The sequence below is a fragment of the Syngnathus acus genome, chromosome 6 (genome assembly GCF_901709675.1).
Source record: "Syngnathus acus chromosome 6, fSynAcu1.2, whole genome shotgun sequence".
NCBI lineage: Eukaryota > Metazoa > Chordata > Actinopteri > Syngnathiformes > Syngnathidae > Syngnathus > Syngnathus acus.
Genome location: NC_051092.1, coordinates 13,611,993 through 13,629,963, shown reverse-complemented (window position 1 = coordinate 13,629,963; position 17,971 = coordinate 13,611,993). Strand labels below are relative to the sequence as shown.

General features: G+C 40.9%; 3 protein-coding genes across 8 annotated transcripts; 2 read left to right on the top strand and 1 right to left on the bottom strand.

Annotated features, from left to right (window-relative positions):
- Positions 1-222: 222 nt before the first annotated feature.
- Positions 223-5,545, bottom strand: LOC119124845 (ubiquitin-conjugating enzyme E2 Q2-like). Of its 2 annotated transcripts, none has more exons than XM_037255160.1 (13): positions 5,281-5,545; positions 3,831-3,935; positions 3,643-3,765; positions 3,507-3,563; positions 3,275-3,424; positions 1,952-2,036; positions 1,703-1,763; positions 1,536-1,626; positions 1,397-1,455; positions 1,269-1,317; positions 1,098-1,193; positions 790-856; positions 223-687 (listed from the first exon to the last, which is right to left on the bottom strand). In XM_037255160.1, exons 1-13 carry the CDS (start codon positions 5,437-5,439, stop codon positions 656-658), a joined length of 1,134 nt encoding a protein of 377 aa, XP_037111055.1. In that variant the 5' UTR covers positions 5,440-5,545; the 3' UTR covers positions 223-655. The 2 variants fall into 2 exon arrangements, with proteins under 2 accessions (XP_037111055.1, XP_037111054.1); XM_037255159.1 differs by having other exon boundaries at positions 3,275-3,427; positions 5,281-5,543.
- LOC119124841 (UDP-glucuronosyltransferase 2C1-like) lies at positions 5,038-8,461 on the top strand. Of its 2 annotated transcripts, none has more exons than XM_037255151.1 (2): positions 5,038-5,173; positions 6,655-8,461. In XM_037255151.1, the coding sequence occupies exon 2, from the start codon at positions 6,674-6,676 to the stop codon at positions 8,267-8,269; it is 1,596 nt and encodes a 531-aa protein (XP_037111046.1). In that variant the 5' UTR covers positions 5,038-5,173; positions 6,655-6,673; the 3' UTR covers positions 8,270-8,461. The 2 variants fall into 2 exon arrangements, with proteins under 2 accessions (XP_037111046.1, XP_037111045.1); XM_037255150.1 differs by lacking the exon at positions 5,038-5,173 and adding an exon at positions 5,609-6,462.
- Positions 8,462-9,049: 588 nt separating this feature from the next.
- Positions 9,050-17,498, top strand: nptna (neuroplastin a). 4 transcript variants are annotated; one of them, XM_037254469.1, is made up of 8 exons: positions 9,050-9,195; positions 9,272-9,362; positions 12,553-12,727; positions 12,797-12,891; positions 13,466-13,599; positions 13,932-14,205; positions 16,391-16,468; positions 16,613-17,498. In XM_037254469.1, the coding sequence occupies exons 2-8, from the start codon at positions 9,272-9,274 to the stop codon at positions 16,639-16,641; spliced, it is 876 nt and encodes a 291-aa protein (XP_037110364.1). In that variant the 5' UTR covers positions 9,050-9,195; the 3' UTR covers positions 16,642-17,498. The 4 variants fall into 4 exon arrangements, with proteins under 4 accessions (XP_037110364.1, XP_037110365.1, XP_037110363.1 ...); XM_037254470.1 differs by adding an exon at positions 15,728-15,749 and having other exon boundaries at positions 9,050-9,362; XM_037254472.1 differs by adding an exon at positions 15,740-15,749 and having other exon boundaries at positions 9,051-9,362.
- The last annotated feature ends 473 nt before the right edge of the window (positions 17,499-17,971 follow it).

The window sequence follows — 17,971 nt, the reverse complement described above, 5'->3', positions numbered from 1 at the left end:
CAGTCACAACCGAGTGCCACGCTGCGACCCTCGCCCACATCAACCCTGCTGCTCGAACTAATAGAACTCCAGCAGGGATAATGTGCGGACAGGAATAAGGCAAAAGAGCTCGTTCTCATTTCTGCCAGAACACATTATGATGCTTCTTCTGGACCCAAACGCTCCACAAACTCTTTTAAAAGCTAGAGTGGCGGGTTATTTCAATTTAAAGATAACCATCCAAACTATGACAACTGGCTCATTTATTGTCTGGGATGCTCATATAAAATAAACATTTGCTAGCTAGCTTGAAAACATTAACTGTGTACCTGTTCATTAACAAACAAAATCAATAAAAACAGGTGAGGTGACATGCCACTCCGAGGGCTTCAGAATGACTTTTAAAACTCTCATTTAAAGTCCACTTTGTCAAAAGCAGCTAAAGAAACATTCCCCCCTCCACATTCAAACTGGAGAAAAGACAATCGAAGATATATGAACAGGGCGAGTGATGCCCTTGGATCGGTCATACGAAAGAATACTCAGTCAGATGAACCAACCAAATGGGTCTGCAAGAAACATGATGCATTCCCAACATGTCAAATGGGAGGAAAAATACTCCAAAGAAAATGAGACACTTTGACCCATGTTCTCAGTGCATAGTGATAGGAGTTGTTTATCCATCCTCTTTAGGGGGCGTGTACCATCCTGGGGAGGAAAGCAAAAAAAAAAAAAAAAAAACAACAACAACAACACATGAATAGTGCATCCGAACATCTGATCCCAAATAAATGCTCAATAGTTACGTACCATTCTTTTCATGAATCTGCACGAGGGATTTATATGACTGTTGTGCTCTGGCAAGATTGTACTGGTTCTGTAAGATGAAAACAATTTGGTTTCAGTGAAAATTGAAGTTTGCTGACCTCTACAAAATAATCACTGAATCGGCAACATGTGTCTTTACATTTTAAAACCGGTCAAGATGTTCAAATTGGAGCAATCCGCTTTAGGTCATCATAATCACCATAAACATGCTGTTGTGAAGCTACAAGCATGACAAAATACACTTAAACATAAATCTCAGTAATTGATTACTATCTACAAAATGGTGTCACCTTATTGGCCCCAAACTGAACTCTGGCCTTTCCTTTCACTAGAGTTGCATTTATCTGCATTATTACAGATTCTATGGAATAGGCACTGCTCCAGCCCTGCAACACAAAAGAGATTTTTTTTTAATCTCCTGGAAATCATAGTAGTGTCGTGAGACAAACTCATGTACACACCTGCTTTGTGAGAAGCTCCATACACAAGGCTCCTCCTCCTAGAACATAACTGGAATAATAATAACAATAAAAATAAGAAATAGTTTCTCAAAATCATTATTAGTGGGAGTAGATAAGCACATACTCACCCTCCGGAGAGCACAGGAGCGACAACCCGCACAAAAGGGGGGTCAAAAGGAAAATTATCCTGTCATACCAAGAAAAAAAAAATCAAGTCAGTTTTGACATGAATCTTTCATCCAAAAGGAGACTAATGACACAACTTACTTTATAAGAGAAATTGAGCAAAATATAGTCCACTCCTTCCTTTTCTTTTAAGACCTGCAGATCACTATGCAGCGGACTATCTGGATCTACCCTGGTAAACAAAACAAAGAAAATGTCAAATCATCTGGAATACGCAAAAGGAAAGGAAGGGAGTCTTGTTCACTTACGTCCTTAACTTGACGTGCCAGTCATAAAGGCTGTCATTGACTAGTTCCACTGAATAAATACCTGGGAAATTACAAACACGCATTTCAGGGAAGCGCATACATGACATGATTACTAAAGGCAGCCGGTGAATGTTATATAAACACACTACAAATTGTTGTTCTGGGCTGCCTCAATGATGTTCCTTTAATTGGATTCAACACAATTAGATCATTATTTTCTTTCTAATCTTTGGTGAAGTCCTAAGTCACCTGTCTTATAACTCTGTGATCTGTAGATCTCCCTGAGTTCCTTCATGAGGCGGTCCGAAGCCTGCACAGAGCCAGAGACTGCGCCCTGAAAAACAAACAAGCAAGAGAACATCAATGCTGACACCATAACAAGAAAGTGACGATTCAAATAATACTCCATTTTCAGCAAAAGCAGTGTCCTCCAATAAATACATTTCCCATAAGGTAAGCCATTTATTTCACTGCCGGTAAATTGCATTTTTATTCTTTGCTGCATTGTAACAACAGCGGGAACACAATCCTCCTGATGATAGGCGCTGTTCCGCCCATGATTGTCTATCCACCTTTAAAGTGATTGATGTGTCATGTGCTGGTGTTAACCTCTTAAGTGTCAGTTAATAATAGGGCCTTTATTTCATTGCCACTTTGAAAGCGACTTTATTTTGTTAGTGGCCAGAAAGCTGAGACGCAGTAGCAGCAAGAGCAAAGAGGCCTACGGAATGTAAAAGACAGAGCAAGGTTGCGGCTTCATCGGGTCATGTCGGGATTGTGAATATTGCGTAGAATTGGTATTTTAATGTAGTACGTGCAGGACGTCCAATTACAATTGCTGATGTTGCCCTGTAGAATAAATTCGAATGTGGTCGTAAAGTTGACCTATGTGCTACATCAGCATTTAGGATCGTTTTTTTAAGATTTGTGCTATTCGAGTGACTGCGCGCGCAAAATCAGATTGCTCAATTTTGATCGTATTGAGGAAAGACATCAAACCGCCCACATTTCCTGGTTAACCCAAAACCGCACAACTCGCATGCTATCAGTCTTGGAACACTTCCAGATATTTACAATTGACAAATAATGAGTCAAAATCATGCAAGTCATGGCTGGTGTTGCTTGTGATGTAACACAGACTGGCATGGCTGACATCTTTTAATGTCATGAATTTTAATGACTCCAATTGTTCTTTTTTTTCTGTGCTATATTTATTCCTTGCTATCCATTTTAACACACGGTGTAGTGTTTGTTCATTCTCAATATTTAACAAGATATTTCTTCCTTTGTCCTACACGCGGAAATTCCAGTCGACAGCAGCAATCAAGAAGAATAAAAGGAACAAATAGGAGTTGAAAAGATTTAGTAAGAAAAGTTCAATTTTAATCACTTTTTAATTCTAGTTGTAATTAAATTTAAGACCATCTGCTCTCGAGTCTCAACTTTAGCAAGACTGATTTAAGGTATTTGAATGGCATTCTGTGCCTTATTTTCGAGGCCTAATTCAGATTTAGTACAGATGTCAAGATCAGACAGCATCTTCACATTTCCACGAACAGAAAAAGCACCTACGTTCAAGTGGTCTTGTCTCTGATTTTTACGGATCTTCTCCAAAATAGCCAGGTGTTCCTTTTCAATCCCGTCATCTTCAGACTTTTTGCCATCCACCGGCTCCTCTTCTTTCATGTCATAATGGTCCAAGTCTTGGTCCAGGTCAATGTCCTGCTGCCACAGTGGAGAAGTGGTGTTTAGATCATAAAACTCAAAACGCTGACAATTTCCCTTAATGAAAACACATTGGCACCTCTCCCATTTCTTCCTCCTCCTCCTCCTCTGACGTCACCTCGTCTGGAGGTCCGTGCTGTAGGTGTTGTGAATTGTTTGTTACAAGAGCGAGGAAACTCTCGGCACTGTAAAAACCACCAACGTTTAGCGCTTACCTTTCGCTCTTGTATAATGGGGCCGGCAGGAAGAGGCTGGTCGAGCATTTCCACATCTGGATGCTGAGGCAGGTTATAAAGTCGACATAAGTCACAGATGAGACGCTTCAACTGCTGAAGAAGCTGCACAGAAAAGGAAATCAAGTTAACAAATTTCCCCTCTCAAGAACAGTAGTAAGCAGACTTACCAATGTGCTTCCTTTTCTCACATCCTCCAAGCGCTCCAACACTTCCGCCAGACTTGGATCATCGGAGTCCACAAACCATATCGGGGACGTTGAGGGATAAGACTCCTGCAACAAATTTGATATTAAATCAGGAGACACTGGTAACCATAACATCACTTTGTGACCAAACATCTGATGGCTACTTGGATTAGAGGTGCAGCGATTAATCGATTAATCAACAATCAATTGTTAAATCAACAATTTTGATAGTGTTTTATCGTTAGAGACCTTCTTCAAATTAAGATTGGTTTATTACAGTTAGGAGGTTTATAGTCCATCATATGGATGTTATCAAGTAAATGTATCCACTCTGTCTTGGTGATTTAAAACACTTTTAGGAACTCAAAATATATTTAACAGCACACAGTCATCTTGAAATAAAATCATCTTGCTAAACATTGGTCCACTCCACTTAGTGCTCATTAAATGCTAACATTAGCAAAAAGAAGTCCACGCTGTCATTTCCACTGTGTCAGTAAATTAATTCCTATAATTATAAAAGTTTGTGAGCTTAACCCAATATGCATTTCTAACACCATAACATCTACTTCGTAAAAAAACAATGTTGACATTGAATCGTGTGGCGTTTCCAAATTTCCATCCATCCGTTTTCTCGTTGCATGTCATCTTTCCTGTCAGATAAATTTCTCTCTGGTGACGACCGATAAAGTGACCTGAACCAAAATTGTTGCTTGGCAAAGATACAACAGAGGTCATCCACACATTGAATCTCTTCACTGACATTCTTCAGCGAATTAAACACGTAATATTAAACTAAAACGACCAGATTTTCAATCTAATGCGCTAATGTTAACATGACATAGAGGCAGGTAGCAATCATCCCGCGTTACTTTAAAACAGCATTGACCAGGAGATTACGTATATTATCTGAAAGGCCATCAATACTGTTAATATATGCAAATACTAATTAGAAACGCTTATGTTTGTACATTTTATGCATTTGGGACAGTGTTGATGGTTCAAACAAATTGGCTACGACAGGCAAACATTTGTGATGTCGTGCAAATGTATCAATTACCGCCGTGCATTAAAGGACAATGTTGTGATAAAGTTAACTGCGAAGCTTGACGGCCAAAAGTGGTAGCAAGAGTAAAGCGAATATTTTGGCTAACAAGCAAAGCTAGCCTTCGCATTACTTTCAGTCGGGAGCGAGCTAGCAAAAAGCTACTGCAGCGTCGCTCCACTGTACGCGTCCTGAAAGTTAATTTCACGCCTATGGAGCCGTGTTGTGTTTGAATTGCACACCGTCGCCGATGTCAGGACAACGGAAAATAGTCCTCATGGTTCGTTTGAGCCCGCGGAACCCGGGGCAAACTCAAGTGTGTGCTGTGTGACAAATGTTGTTTTGGGCTAGCTTAATACGCAAGCGGAGCTGGCCCCGAGGACCCACCGTGATGTTGCAGTGAATGATCAGCAGCTTCTCTCCTGTTACGTTAAACTGGCAACTGAGTTCGTCGGGTTTCCAATCTATGATTCGGAATCGTTCGTGGTTTGGGTCAAAGATTGATTCGAGAAACTTCAATTCGGCCTTCAGCCCCGACACCGACATCTTGTATTCATCTCAAAGCAAGCAGGCCGCTGGCGGAGGGGAAGTCTGGGCGGAATGCAGTCGAGTCGGCTCTGCGGATCTCGCATGTTAGCGTGAGAACAACAACAAAAGGGCTGCGGGTTAACGTCGAGTACCAAGATTAAAGATGACAACGTTTTCAAGAATGCATGCACGATGCATCAAAGAGTTATATAAAAATAGTTACAATCCATCATATATTCGCTGCATTTTTTATTTATTTCTATTTTTAGAAGTTGATTTCTCAGTTTCATTCTGGTTTACTAAGCAGGAAAAGCTGTCAAACTGTACTTGGATAGAGAGTACAGATACCTGTGTAAAAAACAATGTAAAAAAAAAAAAGTACAAGCACTAATTCAACAATAAGTAAAACTAAAAAGTACAAACTTTTGTACTGATGCAGGTGCTCAATCATGTACTGTGTACAAAAAGTCACCCATTGGCCCAATTATTCATATTATCAAGAAAAATAGTTGAGATGGTCGGTACACACATCACACGCGCGTTATTTTTACAAATCAGGTTCTTATGAAGTTTTTAGAAAAAGCTCACAGTGTGATGTAATGCAATTGTACGCCACAATATCAACATTTTGGATGAAAACTTGATCTGTTGCTGTTATTCAAAACGCAACGTGCAAAATCCTGAACGTAAGTTTGATACATTTGGGATCTGATTCGATTTTGCAGGTGTCCCTAATGTGGTGTCCACTAAGGAGAATCACTCAGTGCTGCGTGCGCCTCTAGATGGCGTAGGAAAGCCATACCTCGAGTCGTAGGCCACCTTTGAACAAAACAAATGTCATTTCGGCAGATAGCTTGTCTTTTTTTACGAATGTCCGCCTTCTCACGTGTTTTCCCTCGGCCTGGTCATAGTTCAATCAACAAACGAGAACGAGCTGCATGCTCGCTTGTGTTGAGCCCGTCTCGACTGCTTTTGCAAATACACTTGGCATTTCAAATAACACTTATTGGAGACTATTTTCAAGATTGCATGCCGGCAAATGTAAGTTTTTTTTTTCTTTTTAATTTAAAGTACATTTTTAAAATAATAAAGTAGTAGCAAAGCTGTGACAACATTCAAATGGATTCATTGCTATGCAGCCAAAACGCGCGTGCAGCAGATTTAAAATTGTATTAAAAGGAAGGCAATGTGTCAACCAGACTAACAATATGTTTGCTTTTGTATACTTTCAAGGTCTCTCATTGGCGTCACGATGTCAAAGTCTCACATGATCACCTTTACACTCCTGCTGATTCAACTGCCGTGTGTATTTGGAGGCAAGATATTAGTGTTCCCTTTAGACGGGAGCCACTGGTTGAACATGAAAGGAATCATCGAGGAACTTTACGCCAAAGGTCACGAGATCTCGGTGGTGCGGCCGTCTGATAGCTGGTACATTACAGAAAAATCTCCTCTTTACAACTCTGTCAACCTTCTTGGTCAGGATGGGTTCAAGGATCATTTTGAATCATTTGTTTCTCTACAATTGGAGATGAGGCTTCAGGGGAGGTCGCTGTCTCTTCTGCCTCGCATTTGGAATGCGATACAGAATCAGATGCTGGTTGTTAGTCAGTTTGCTAGATTCCACAAGTTGCATTGTGAGACAATAGTTGAGATGTTTGAAAATAAAACTCAGATGCAGTCTTTTCATAATGCCAAGTACGACGTAGTGTTGACTGACCTTGGCATCGGCGGAGGGGCACTGCTTGCACGTCATCTCAACGTTCCCCTCGTCTACAATGTCAGATGGACCTTTCAAGGTGAAGCTCATGACCTCATTGCCCCGTCCCCTCTGTCATACTCTCCCTTTCTCGCGGCTCGATTGACAGATAAGATGACCTTCCAACAAAGAATCATTAATGTTTTAGCTTACATCATGGGTAGCGTTACAACATGGTTCATATCAGAACCACACTACAAACCAATAGTTAAGCGCTACTTTGGTTCTGATGTGGATTACTCAACCTTTTTTTTGGATGCTGATATATGGCTTTTGAGAAATAATTTTATCTTTGAATTTCCACGTCCCACAATGCCAAATCTAGTCTACATAAGTGGTTTTCAATGCAAGCCTCCACAGCAGCTCCCCGTGGACTTGGAGGAGTTTGTCCAGAGTTCTGGTGATCACGGGGTTGTGATGATGACTTTGGGGACTCTTGTTGCAAAATTGCCACTGGATGTCACTGAGGAAATTGCTGCAGCCTTTGCCCAGCTGCCGCAGAAGGTTGTCTGGAGGTATTTGGGACAAAAGCCTGCCAACTTGGGCAACAACACTTTACTGGTTGACTGGCTACCACAGAACGACCTCTTGGCTCATCCTAAAACAAGAGTTTTTGTCACCCACGGAGGAATCAACGGTGTTCAAGAAGCAATTTACCATGGGGTTCCGATTGTAGGGCTTCCATTATTTTTTGATCAACACGATAATCTCAACAAAATTCAAGCAAAGAGAGGAGCAATAAATGTGGATTTTGCTGCACTTGACAGGCACATTTTTGCAGATGCACTCGTGACAGTGCTTCAGAACACATCGTACAGGGAAAACATGCAAAGGCTCTCAAGACTGCAAAGGGATCAGCCAATGAAACCAATGGACCAGGCGGTGTTTTGGATTGAATATGTTATAAGGCATAAAGGAGCTGGTCATTTGAAGGCACAATCCAACAAAATGTCCTCGATTGTTTACCACTCGGTTGATGTCATTGTAGCTTTACTGACCATAGTTTTGCTTGTAATATTCACCTGCCTTTACATTTTAAGAGTCATGTATAGAACATGTTTTGTTGGGAAAAAAGTGAAACACGAATAATTTATTTTCAAAAATTATGGCAAGAAAATCTCGTGTACAGTATATATGTTGGTCAAAATTTGTTTTTTCTTTAATTTCCAAAAATGTTCACATTTGATTTCATTCAGAGGTGATGATGGCAACAGTTTCCACTATTTCCTACGGGATGAATTATTGATTCTAAATGCAAATAAATCGGATTGACTAGCATTACAGAATGGGTTGTGGAGTGCATTTTTTAAAAAGTGAATACAAGACAATTTAAACAGTTTTATGCATTTTTTTTTTTTTTTTTTTTACTGTGTCTTATAAGTGTCATTCTTGCCAGAGCATTTGCCCTGACTTTGTACTCAGTGATGGTATCTCCTACTGATCTCCATAGAAAAGCAACAGTTCATATGCAGTATTCTTATTTTTCCTATGAGGTTTTGGCACCCTTTTATGCGGTCTACGGGGAGCTTGATTTCTGTTCAGAGTGAAATAGGATTAAACCTTGACTTAAGATACTGGCGCTGTTGAGGCTTAGTTAGCCTGAGAAGTTGACCTAAAGCGCAGTAATTAAATGAGACACCCTTACAAAGGGCACGAGCAGTACATTAGCACAGTATATATACCAATTTTGCCACAATATTCATTAGTGTATTTTCATTACTTAGCAAAATGTTTAATTAACACTAAACTGCGAGCGAACATTAGGAGCCTTCTTGAAATAAGCTTATAGACAATTTAGCTAAACACTGTTAACTAGGGTAAATTGATTTTCACCCCTCCGAGATCTCGCGAGAATTGAGATAAGACGCGTAACTGCTACAAGGTGGCTTTGATGCAGAAGGGGGGAGACGGACGAGGTCGACTCGTCAGGAGTAGTACTAAAGACTCCCGCTAGTCGAGGCGCCTGGCGTCACTTCCCTCTTCCACTGGAGCGTGTGGAGGTGCAAGCCTCCTTGGTGATTCCTTCTCGCGCCATCATATCCCAAGCAGGTCACCTTAGCGCTAACGCACCGGCATTTTCCTTCCCTGAAGATGGTACCTTGCACACGCCGAGCCGCAGCCATGTCCCTCCCGGTGGTGATATTAGGAGCCCTGATGCTGCACGGCGTCTCCTCGCAAAACGGTAAGAAATGCGCTACCCTGGTGTATGATTAACTTGGTGCTAATGTGGCAGCTTGTCAGTGGGCGACGTCAGACATGTAATTTGATGTGATTAACACCGCAGCAAAAATCCTCACACCTGTCCAGCCGCAAGGTAGTCATGCCTGACGTTAAGATAAGGGGATACATATTTTTCAAAGGGAGGGGGGTGCTTGCAGAGCCCCCGAAACGTAAGGTCGATAAAATATTACAAGTCGTGGAGGCTCAAGTGGGCCACACAATGGCCTGTGTGATGTCCCCCAAAATGTCCTTTTAAAGTGTGGTGCTGAATACTGAAACGTAAGCCAAGGACAAGTGCTGCTCAGGAGAAGGGAGGGGGTGTGTGTGTTCTGTCACATTGAAGTTTACATGCACACAAACAGATTCATGGATGTTGGACCTCAGAAGTGAAGCTCTGTAAATAGCATCAGTCCATTTTGCTGCAAGCCCCTATTTTTAGAGCAGTGATGCTGCACTGGGATCCATGTCTTTAATGTTCATTCACTACAATGAATGTTAACTCTTTGCTGAGATATACTGCACTGCACTTGCATATGGATTTTCCCAGTTCAGAAGTACTTGTCTGGATGGTCCATTCTCATAAATCTGCCCCCCAACCAACAAACAAATTAGAGCAGCTCGAGATTCCAAAACCATAATGTGTGTGTCTTTGTTTTGGGTCAAGTGAGAAGTCCGCACCTGACCCTGTGTTGGTATGCATTGCATGTGTTTTTTCTTCACCTTCGCACTGTTGCGCAAGACAGTGTTTTTTTTTTTTTTTTAATAGTATCTATGTATATTCTAATATTCACTGTACATGTTCATTATATGAACTTAAACACGATTCATTATGTGCCTATGATTGTAGGTAAGAATGGACTCAGCACTTATAAAAATAATAAAAATGTAGCGTCATCTAACACAAATAAAACATTCAGATACTGTGACCGCACGACTCATGTGCCGCGTTTGACACATCTGAGGTGGCAGAGTCTCTCTCAGCAGTTCTATGAAAAGCTGAGGAGCTGCTTTTACAGTTTCACCTTTTAAAATGGATGCTTTAAAAAAAACAAAAAAAAACACACAAACTGAACCAAACCTGAGCTGTGAAACAGGACTTGAGTGGCCGGCCACACTTTTGTCATAAAAAGGAGACTAGCCCCATATATTGTTTTGAATTTGAGTTCCATGGGGGAGCAAGGTTTGACTGTAATCATGATGCACCTATGACTAAAAAATAAATATATATACTGTCCGTCTTCTTACGTTGTTGCTGTGGACTGCTCCTATGGAAATGAGTGTGTGTGTGTGTGTGTGGGGGGGGGGGTGGTCTATCACCCTGCACACACACTCCCTAGAGACCTGGAGAAGCAGCTTCTATAAATCTCCTCTCAATCTCATGTATATGTTCCATGGTGCGTATAGAGCACTCGGATGAATGCTGCACCAGTCCTCCCCCACTTTTTCCTCTGTGTGGACTCCATCACTTGTTTCACAATTACTGCATTTAGCTCAGAGATGTTTCAGTGATGGCACACTGCTCAGTCTATTACCGAATAATCATTTCACAGCAGCCTTAATGATATTTCCGTTCCGTGCGAGTCGGCCATAAATGTGTATACGCAATGTCATTTATTGAACGTGACCAAGTGAGCCAGCACAATTGAAAGCTTCCCAATTGATTTTATTCTTTACCATAAATATATTTTCCTATTCATTTCACCGCAATGCCAATTTGCTTGTTTTATTTCTTTTCTTTTCCCACAACTGTATTCTTTTTTCTCACGCATGCTGCCCCCTTCTAAACGGCCTCTGCCAGCGGGCTTTGTGAAATCCCCTCGGTCTGAAACCAAGCTCACGGGAGACACCTTTGAGCTATTCTGTGACGTAGTGGGAAACCCCACCCCCGAAATCCAGTGGTGGTACTCTGAGATCAACCGAGCCGATTCCTTCAGGCAGCTGTGGGACGGCGCCCGCAAGCGAAGGGTGTCCATCAGCACCGTCTATGATGTCGATGCGGTTAGCGTCCTGGGAGTATCCTATCTCACTCTGGACGACATCGGCACGTACGAGTGCAGGGCCAGCAACGACCCGAGACGCAACGACCTGCACATAAATCCCGCCACCACCTGGGTCAGAGCACAGGCTACAATAACCGTGCTGCAGAGTGAGTTGTGGAAATATCCTCCCCTCCCTCGTGAAAGAAACCAAATTGAACAGCTCCAGTTTGACTCAACCTCCCTTCAGACATTTAGAGGACCATTAGTTCCCTTTGTAGTCGCAGTCATCCCTCATAGTGCTGAAGAAGTGCACCGCCATTTGTGTTGTGTTCTCTTCCAAGGCAGTAGCAGTTGTCTTCCCTTTTGCTATGCTTCCTTTCATCACCACATTTTACAGATTTTTGTGTTTTATAATTGTTGGATTTTGCAACCAATTTGAGCAGTCTAACTACCAATAAGTAAATTCATTCAAGTAAATCTTAGGAGTAAGGATGTCCTGATCCGATATTTTGTATAGGTATCGGCTTCCGATTTTGTGAGTATCGGACAGAATTGAATTCAGGTATTGGTGTCAGAATGAGCACGCTTTAAAAAAATCGAATCGAAAGCCAAAGAATCTTGATTGTGACGTCACTACTTATGAGGGTAAAAAAAACAAAAACATGTATCCTGTGTAGACAATTAAATTAAATATTTCAATAAGGAATAGGCATATTTTATTGAACAAAATATGACTGCAGACACGCATACACGGGTGTCTTATGCGGTACGTATCCGCATTAAGAGGTTCACCAGTGTCTACATGCACAAACAAGATAATCGGGATTAATCTGAATACAAACACTCAAACCAGGATTTTGCACGCTTTTGAGCGCTAAGCACCCTAAGCAGCATTGTGGTGTTTATCTTTGAGTCACTTTATCAAGCTATTTGATCACAGATATAAATGATGGGATACTCAATCTGAATTATATTTGAATATATAAGCAGTTGGTTAATCCAAGCATTCTTACTTTTTGTCACCATTTTTTTTTTCTCCGTAATTAATTCTGCAGTCTTTAATATATGCCCTTCGTCTTGAGTGCCCATCCGAGGCATCAATCAGGTTTTTCAAGTCGACTCTCATTCAGTCAGTGTCAAGTCTGTCGGGACTAATGGACGCCTTTCTTCCAGAGCCATCAATCGCCGCCTCTGAGCACACTTCCCTTCCTGTAGAAGGCCACAGTCCACCTTTCACTCTGCAGTGCAACCTGTCCAGCAGCGAGAACGCCCTCCTGGAGAGCTACTGGATGAGAAATGGCGAGGAAATCCCAGAAACTCGCAGTCCAAATAGGAACACGGAATACAAGTAAGCGTCTCTGCATTTTCAGTGCACCCATATGAATGAGTTCACTCGACGCGTGCTCCTCAATTGCAGGCTGAATAAACCGAGAGGAGACGATGCTGGTGTGTACATGTGCGTCTTCACCTTTGAGATGTCTCCTGCCGCCAACACCACGATTGAAGTTAAAGGTCTGTTGATTTGTGAGCCGCAGGTTACGTTGCATACAGTTAGAGTACATCAGCGATTCAAATTAGAGCAAGATAGCCTCAAGAACAAACAAGTGCGAGGACCTGCGATCTGGGAAGCCGATGCCCTTGCCACCTTGGTCGAGCCAGTGGACAGCTCAGTGGCAGCAGATGGTGTCTTGTTTGTGTGATGCACAGGGATTATGTCTCGGCAGCAGAATCTAGTTGCAGCCTTTCTGAAGTCACACACTCCCCTGGAGGCAAATTAGCATCACATGACAAAATACTGTAATGGTATGGAAAAATACAATTCACTTTATTGGGTGATGTGACCTATATATTCTGGATTCCAGCTCTCAAATTTATTGTGTTTCTTGATTGTGAATGTTTTTGTTGAACTGGATTAAGTAGATTTGGTGTCATCCTAATTATATTATTGGGAGAAATAATGATTGCTTATGTATAACGAGAGCATTGTAACAAGCCAGATTGTTGGATCCAAACGGATTGTTTGATTTCGAGGAAAAAAAAAATCTTATTATTATGTCATATAATATTGTTTTATATTTTCCTCTAGCTGCTCCTGAGATTACGGGCCACAAGCGTAGTGAAAATAAGAATGAAGGCCAGCGTGCTTTGCTCTACTGCAAGTCTGTGGGCTACCCTCATCCTAGCTGGACTTGGCGTAAACTTGAAAACGGCATATATAGGGTACGATGTGTGTCTCATTGTGACTTTCCATACCTAGTATATTTTGTATTATTTCAGTAGGATGAAATAAATTCATTTTTTATTACAAGCCTGATTTGCAACTAGATTTGCAGATTGTGCCTGAACACATAAGCGATGTTTAATGGGTCGATGTGTAAATTTTTAATTACAAAGAAAATGTATACTCTGTTAACAGATTGACCAATGCTATGAATGGATTAAAAAAAAAAAAAAAAAAAATCCTCACTGGCGCACTACTACATCGATGATCAGCGATATCTGTGTATGCTCAAAAACCAAAAAATGTGAACATCTTTATTTTGATTTGACAGGAAATTGACAACTCATCCGGACGCTTCTCCATCAGCAGCAAAGACAATTACACTGAGCTCAGCATCACCAATCTGGACATTAATTTGGACCCGGGCGAGTACCAGTGTAACGCCACCAATTTGATTGGCAGCAGTGACGAGAGGTCCGTGCTGAGAGTCCGCAGCCATTTGGCTCCCTTATGGCCTCTTTTGGGGGTGCTGGCTGAAATCATCATCCTGATCGTCATCATCGTCGTTTATGAGAAGCGCAAGAAGCCCGAGGATTTACAAGACGGTGAGTCACCGACACTTTGCCGCTTTGTTTGCTATTTCAAACCTATTTATGACTCCTCGGATTGAAATACAAATGAGATATTGATTGATATGGAATAATAGAAAGACCATGAGAAAGTAGCACTTATTTTGAGCAATAGAACAATCGAAAATAAACCAAGAGGGCTAGCTTTCCTGTCGCTGCTGATGGGACTGTTGCCGATGGCGATAATGTATAGCGCTGCAGTGTCTCTGCCGCAGAGCTGTATGCGTGCCGCACAGCGACGCAGGAAATTGGGATGCTTTCCACCACACGCACACACTGGTAAAGGCAAGCGTGCGCTCTGCAGTCGCCACAAACCGTCAAAAGCGTTCTTGGGATATTCACTCACCAGAGGCACAAACATGGCCGCCTGACAAGACTGTGCCAGCATTCAATAATTCAGTCTGATGAGGTTGAGCCCAAAAGGCAGACACTGTTGCTGGAGGTTGCACCTTGTCCGGACAATTTTGTGCATTTAATATTAATGCGAAATAGGACACTGCAGTGTTGTGGAGATGGACATTCTTAATGATTAATAGTGTTTCATGGACGCCCCAAGCTGCTATATGCTCAAGCAGTAGATACATTCAAGGGTCTATTTTTGTGTCTAGCACAAAGTGTGATCTAATTGTGTGTTGGTGTTTTCTTTTGGTATTTGTGTAGATGAGTACAATTAGAAATGGCAGTTTGCGCCGTTGTGGGTGCGAACACACCGGCTAATGCAAGCAGCGCCTCATATGTATGAGTGATACCTCTATGACTGTCACTGAACATGATCACATTTCATTATGTTAATTACCTAAAATTAAATTGAGTTAAAATCTTTATTTTTTTTTACATTTCTTTTCTACAAATCCAATTAGACATTGCTTGCGTGAGCCAGAATTTCTGCATGAATTGTTAATAATTCATCTTGTAATTGCATTGCCCTAAATTAGGTCAGCTTTCTCTGCTGAATATTTTATTATCATATCTTCCTTTTCCCAATTGCCCAACCTAACGCTGTATGTGGTAAGTGTCAGACTGCATGCTTCAGCATCATCCGCTTCTCACGTCACAGGATACAATTTGTCGTTGCTCAACTTGAAACATGTTCATGTTAAAATTATGCAGGGCCTTCATTTTAATGCATTACCTCATTGGACTGTGAAAGCTTTTGTTTTGAGCCATTGTTTCACACGACCGCAGTTAAGTGATAAGCAGTGGTGTTGCTAATACCCTTAGCAACATTTGTTATCTGTGCATGGAAATTATGGTTGCAAGGTTAACTGCATTTCATTTGTCTGTGGAATGTGGTGGTGTGCTGCATTGGACTGTGTTTTATTAGTAACAAGGTTGCATTTTTATCTCATTTCATCACGAAATGAGACCTTTGAACAAAATGCAGTAGCCTAAATATCCTCAAGCGCTGTGGACGAGCAAAAAAAACAACTTCAGTCTTCCATCTCCTTTCCCTTGCGCTTCTCATTTTTGATCTCCATATTTCCCCTTGCTGCTTCAGATGACGGCCCAGCTGGACCAGTGTAAGTATGAATGTTTGAATTTACTTTGTGTACAGTAAACCTCAAAACTGCATGTATTGTTTCCGTTTTCTGGCAAAGGGCAATGGGGTATGATCGTGGCTATTTTGATGATCATATAAAGTGTTTATTTCGAAATGCATAAATTCACTTTGAAGATAAAAAGTACATAAACATGGAGGATGATGAACAATATTTGTATAAATTTGAATTCTTTATGTTACTGTGAAATGAATTAATACTTATTAATACTATCATTTGTAGTTTAGCTTGTTATATTGAGCTGCTTTGAATTTGGGGTGATACAAAAGGGCCGCTGGGACATTTGACGCAAACATTTCTTGGTTATAAGTCACACCCAAAGCAAAATTTCCCACCCTAAAAGAAGGCAGGCATAAAAGGTTTTGATGTGTGCGCTATTTTAGATCTATAAGACACAGAAATGTCTTCATTCGTCTTCATCTTTATCCTGCCTGATATCCAGAATTGTTGGTATGATTCCACCTCAAAGAAATGCAGCTCAGTAGCCGACGTCGAGATAAGCTTGTATCTAAAGAGTGACATGAGTGAGTGATTTTTGCATTTTTGAATACACAAGGTTGCGCAAGATGTGATCTGATCGTGTCATTTACTTCTCGCTACAGGAAAACCAATTCAACCAACAATCACAAAGATAAGAACCTGCGCCAGAGGAATACAAATTGAACCCGCCTGTCAGCAGAGTGAGTATTCAATTATTAAAATGACCAAACCGTCCGGCAGATAAATATGTATTAGCAAGCCCGTAGGGACCAATTACACCAATGTGTGAAGTCGGCGCCAAAATATGGCTGCTCTAATGAGATGTGCTTTCATTTCATTTGCAGGTTACACTAAACATGTATTGACCACATGAAGGTAAACAACATTGGAATCAACGCCAGTTGTTAATAGAATTTTATCCGCCATTTTAATGTGTGGTTGAATGAGGCATGCCTTATGATTTTGATGTGCGCCGCGAGATGTTTTTATTCACTCATATCATTACAGGATTGTTAACATAATCATTGTTACTGCATGCAAACAGTGACCTGTGCAATTTAGTTGTTCCCCCCCCTCTACTTTGACATTTTTACTACTTATAAAATAATTGCATGCAAGATGTTGACCCTCTACTTGAGACAGGATTTTCTTCTGTATTTTTGTTCTCTTAGAGTGGCTTCATGTACTATAGATAATCTATGTTTCTTAAGAGAAAATGGCCGCCTTTCACCAGTTTAGAAAATGGCGCTATCATCAGAGATGGCAGGTTTTGTACAGTTTTATCATGCAACTGCATATCATTACCTAAGATTCAAAGTAATATTACATTTCAAGGGCTTTGCAATGTCCCTCTAAAGATTTAATTTATATATGTATTGTATGTATCAAATCACTCTCGTGACATAAATAGTATGATGCACTTAAATGTTGACAATACTGGAAACTGTATAAATCGACTTTATGAAATCTAATCATTTTAACATTCTCTTGTCATGACGTGTGTATTGTACAGCATGGCTTTTCTCCTATGCAACAAATATCCATGTCAATATATTTACAAAACATAGCTTTTGATTTTTTGGGGGTTTTCCTTTGACAAAGCTTTAACTATAGTAGGAGCATATAGACGTTCTAGTGCGCAGCTGCATGTTTTCTGTACAGCGGACGGGATTGGACAGCCTGCTACACAAAATCTTGACTCAAATCATTTTTAAAAATAAAATTTGAAAAAAAACCCACTCGCCGTGTATGTATATTATTTGCCATGGGCCAATAGCAACGCAGAAGAGGAGGAGTTTGTGTTACAACGCCCTCTAGTGGCTACAACTGTTCATAACAAGTCTGATGACGGGGAGCAAAATGGTGCTTGATTGAGGAAAAATTGTTTGCTATAATGAAAACAATTTAATGGTAAATTTGTTATGTGTGTTTCATATGCAAATAGAAATGTATTGCATAATTGAGAACCAATCACTTTCATATATGATTATCATCTAAAATCTCCGTTTGGTTCCAAGAGAGTCACTCATGGACCAAGTTCCTGCCATTGTTTTTTACATGTCAAAGTCCCAAATTAGATGTGGACAGATTGAATAGGTGACGATGAAAGCCCCTTGGATGAAAGTCCGGAGATCAAGCAGAAGCTGTATTATCCCTTTGGGATTATGGATAAATGGAGGTGAAAAGTCAAACATCCATTATAA

Bases quoted from the DNA above. Each gene is read 5' to 3' on its own strand.
- nptna (XM_037254469.1), top strand. From the start codon at position 9,272: ATGGTACCTTGCACACGCCGAGCCGCAGCCATGTCCCTCCCGGTGGTG. The intron at 12,728-12,796 runs GTAAGCGTCTCT...CCTCAATTGCAG, and splicing joins AATAGGAACACGGAATACAA to GCTGAATAAACCGAGAGGAG. The intron at 16,469-16,612 runs GTGAGTATTCAA...TTTCATTTGCAG, and splicing joins TGAACCCGCCTGTCAGCAGA to GTTACACTAAACATGTATTG.
- LOC119124845 (XM_037255159.1), bottom strand. From the start codon at position 5,439: ATGTCGGTGTCGGGGCTGAAGGCCGAATTGAAGTTTCTCGAATCAATC. The intron at 3,936-5,280 runs GTGGGTCCTCGG...AATTTGTTGCAG, and splicing joins TCATTCACTGCAACATCACG to GAGTCTTATCCCTCAACGTC. The intron at 1,456-1,535 runs GTAAGTTGTGTC...TTGGTATGACAG, and splicing joins TGCTCAATTTCTCTTATAAA to GATAATTTTCCTTTTGACCC.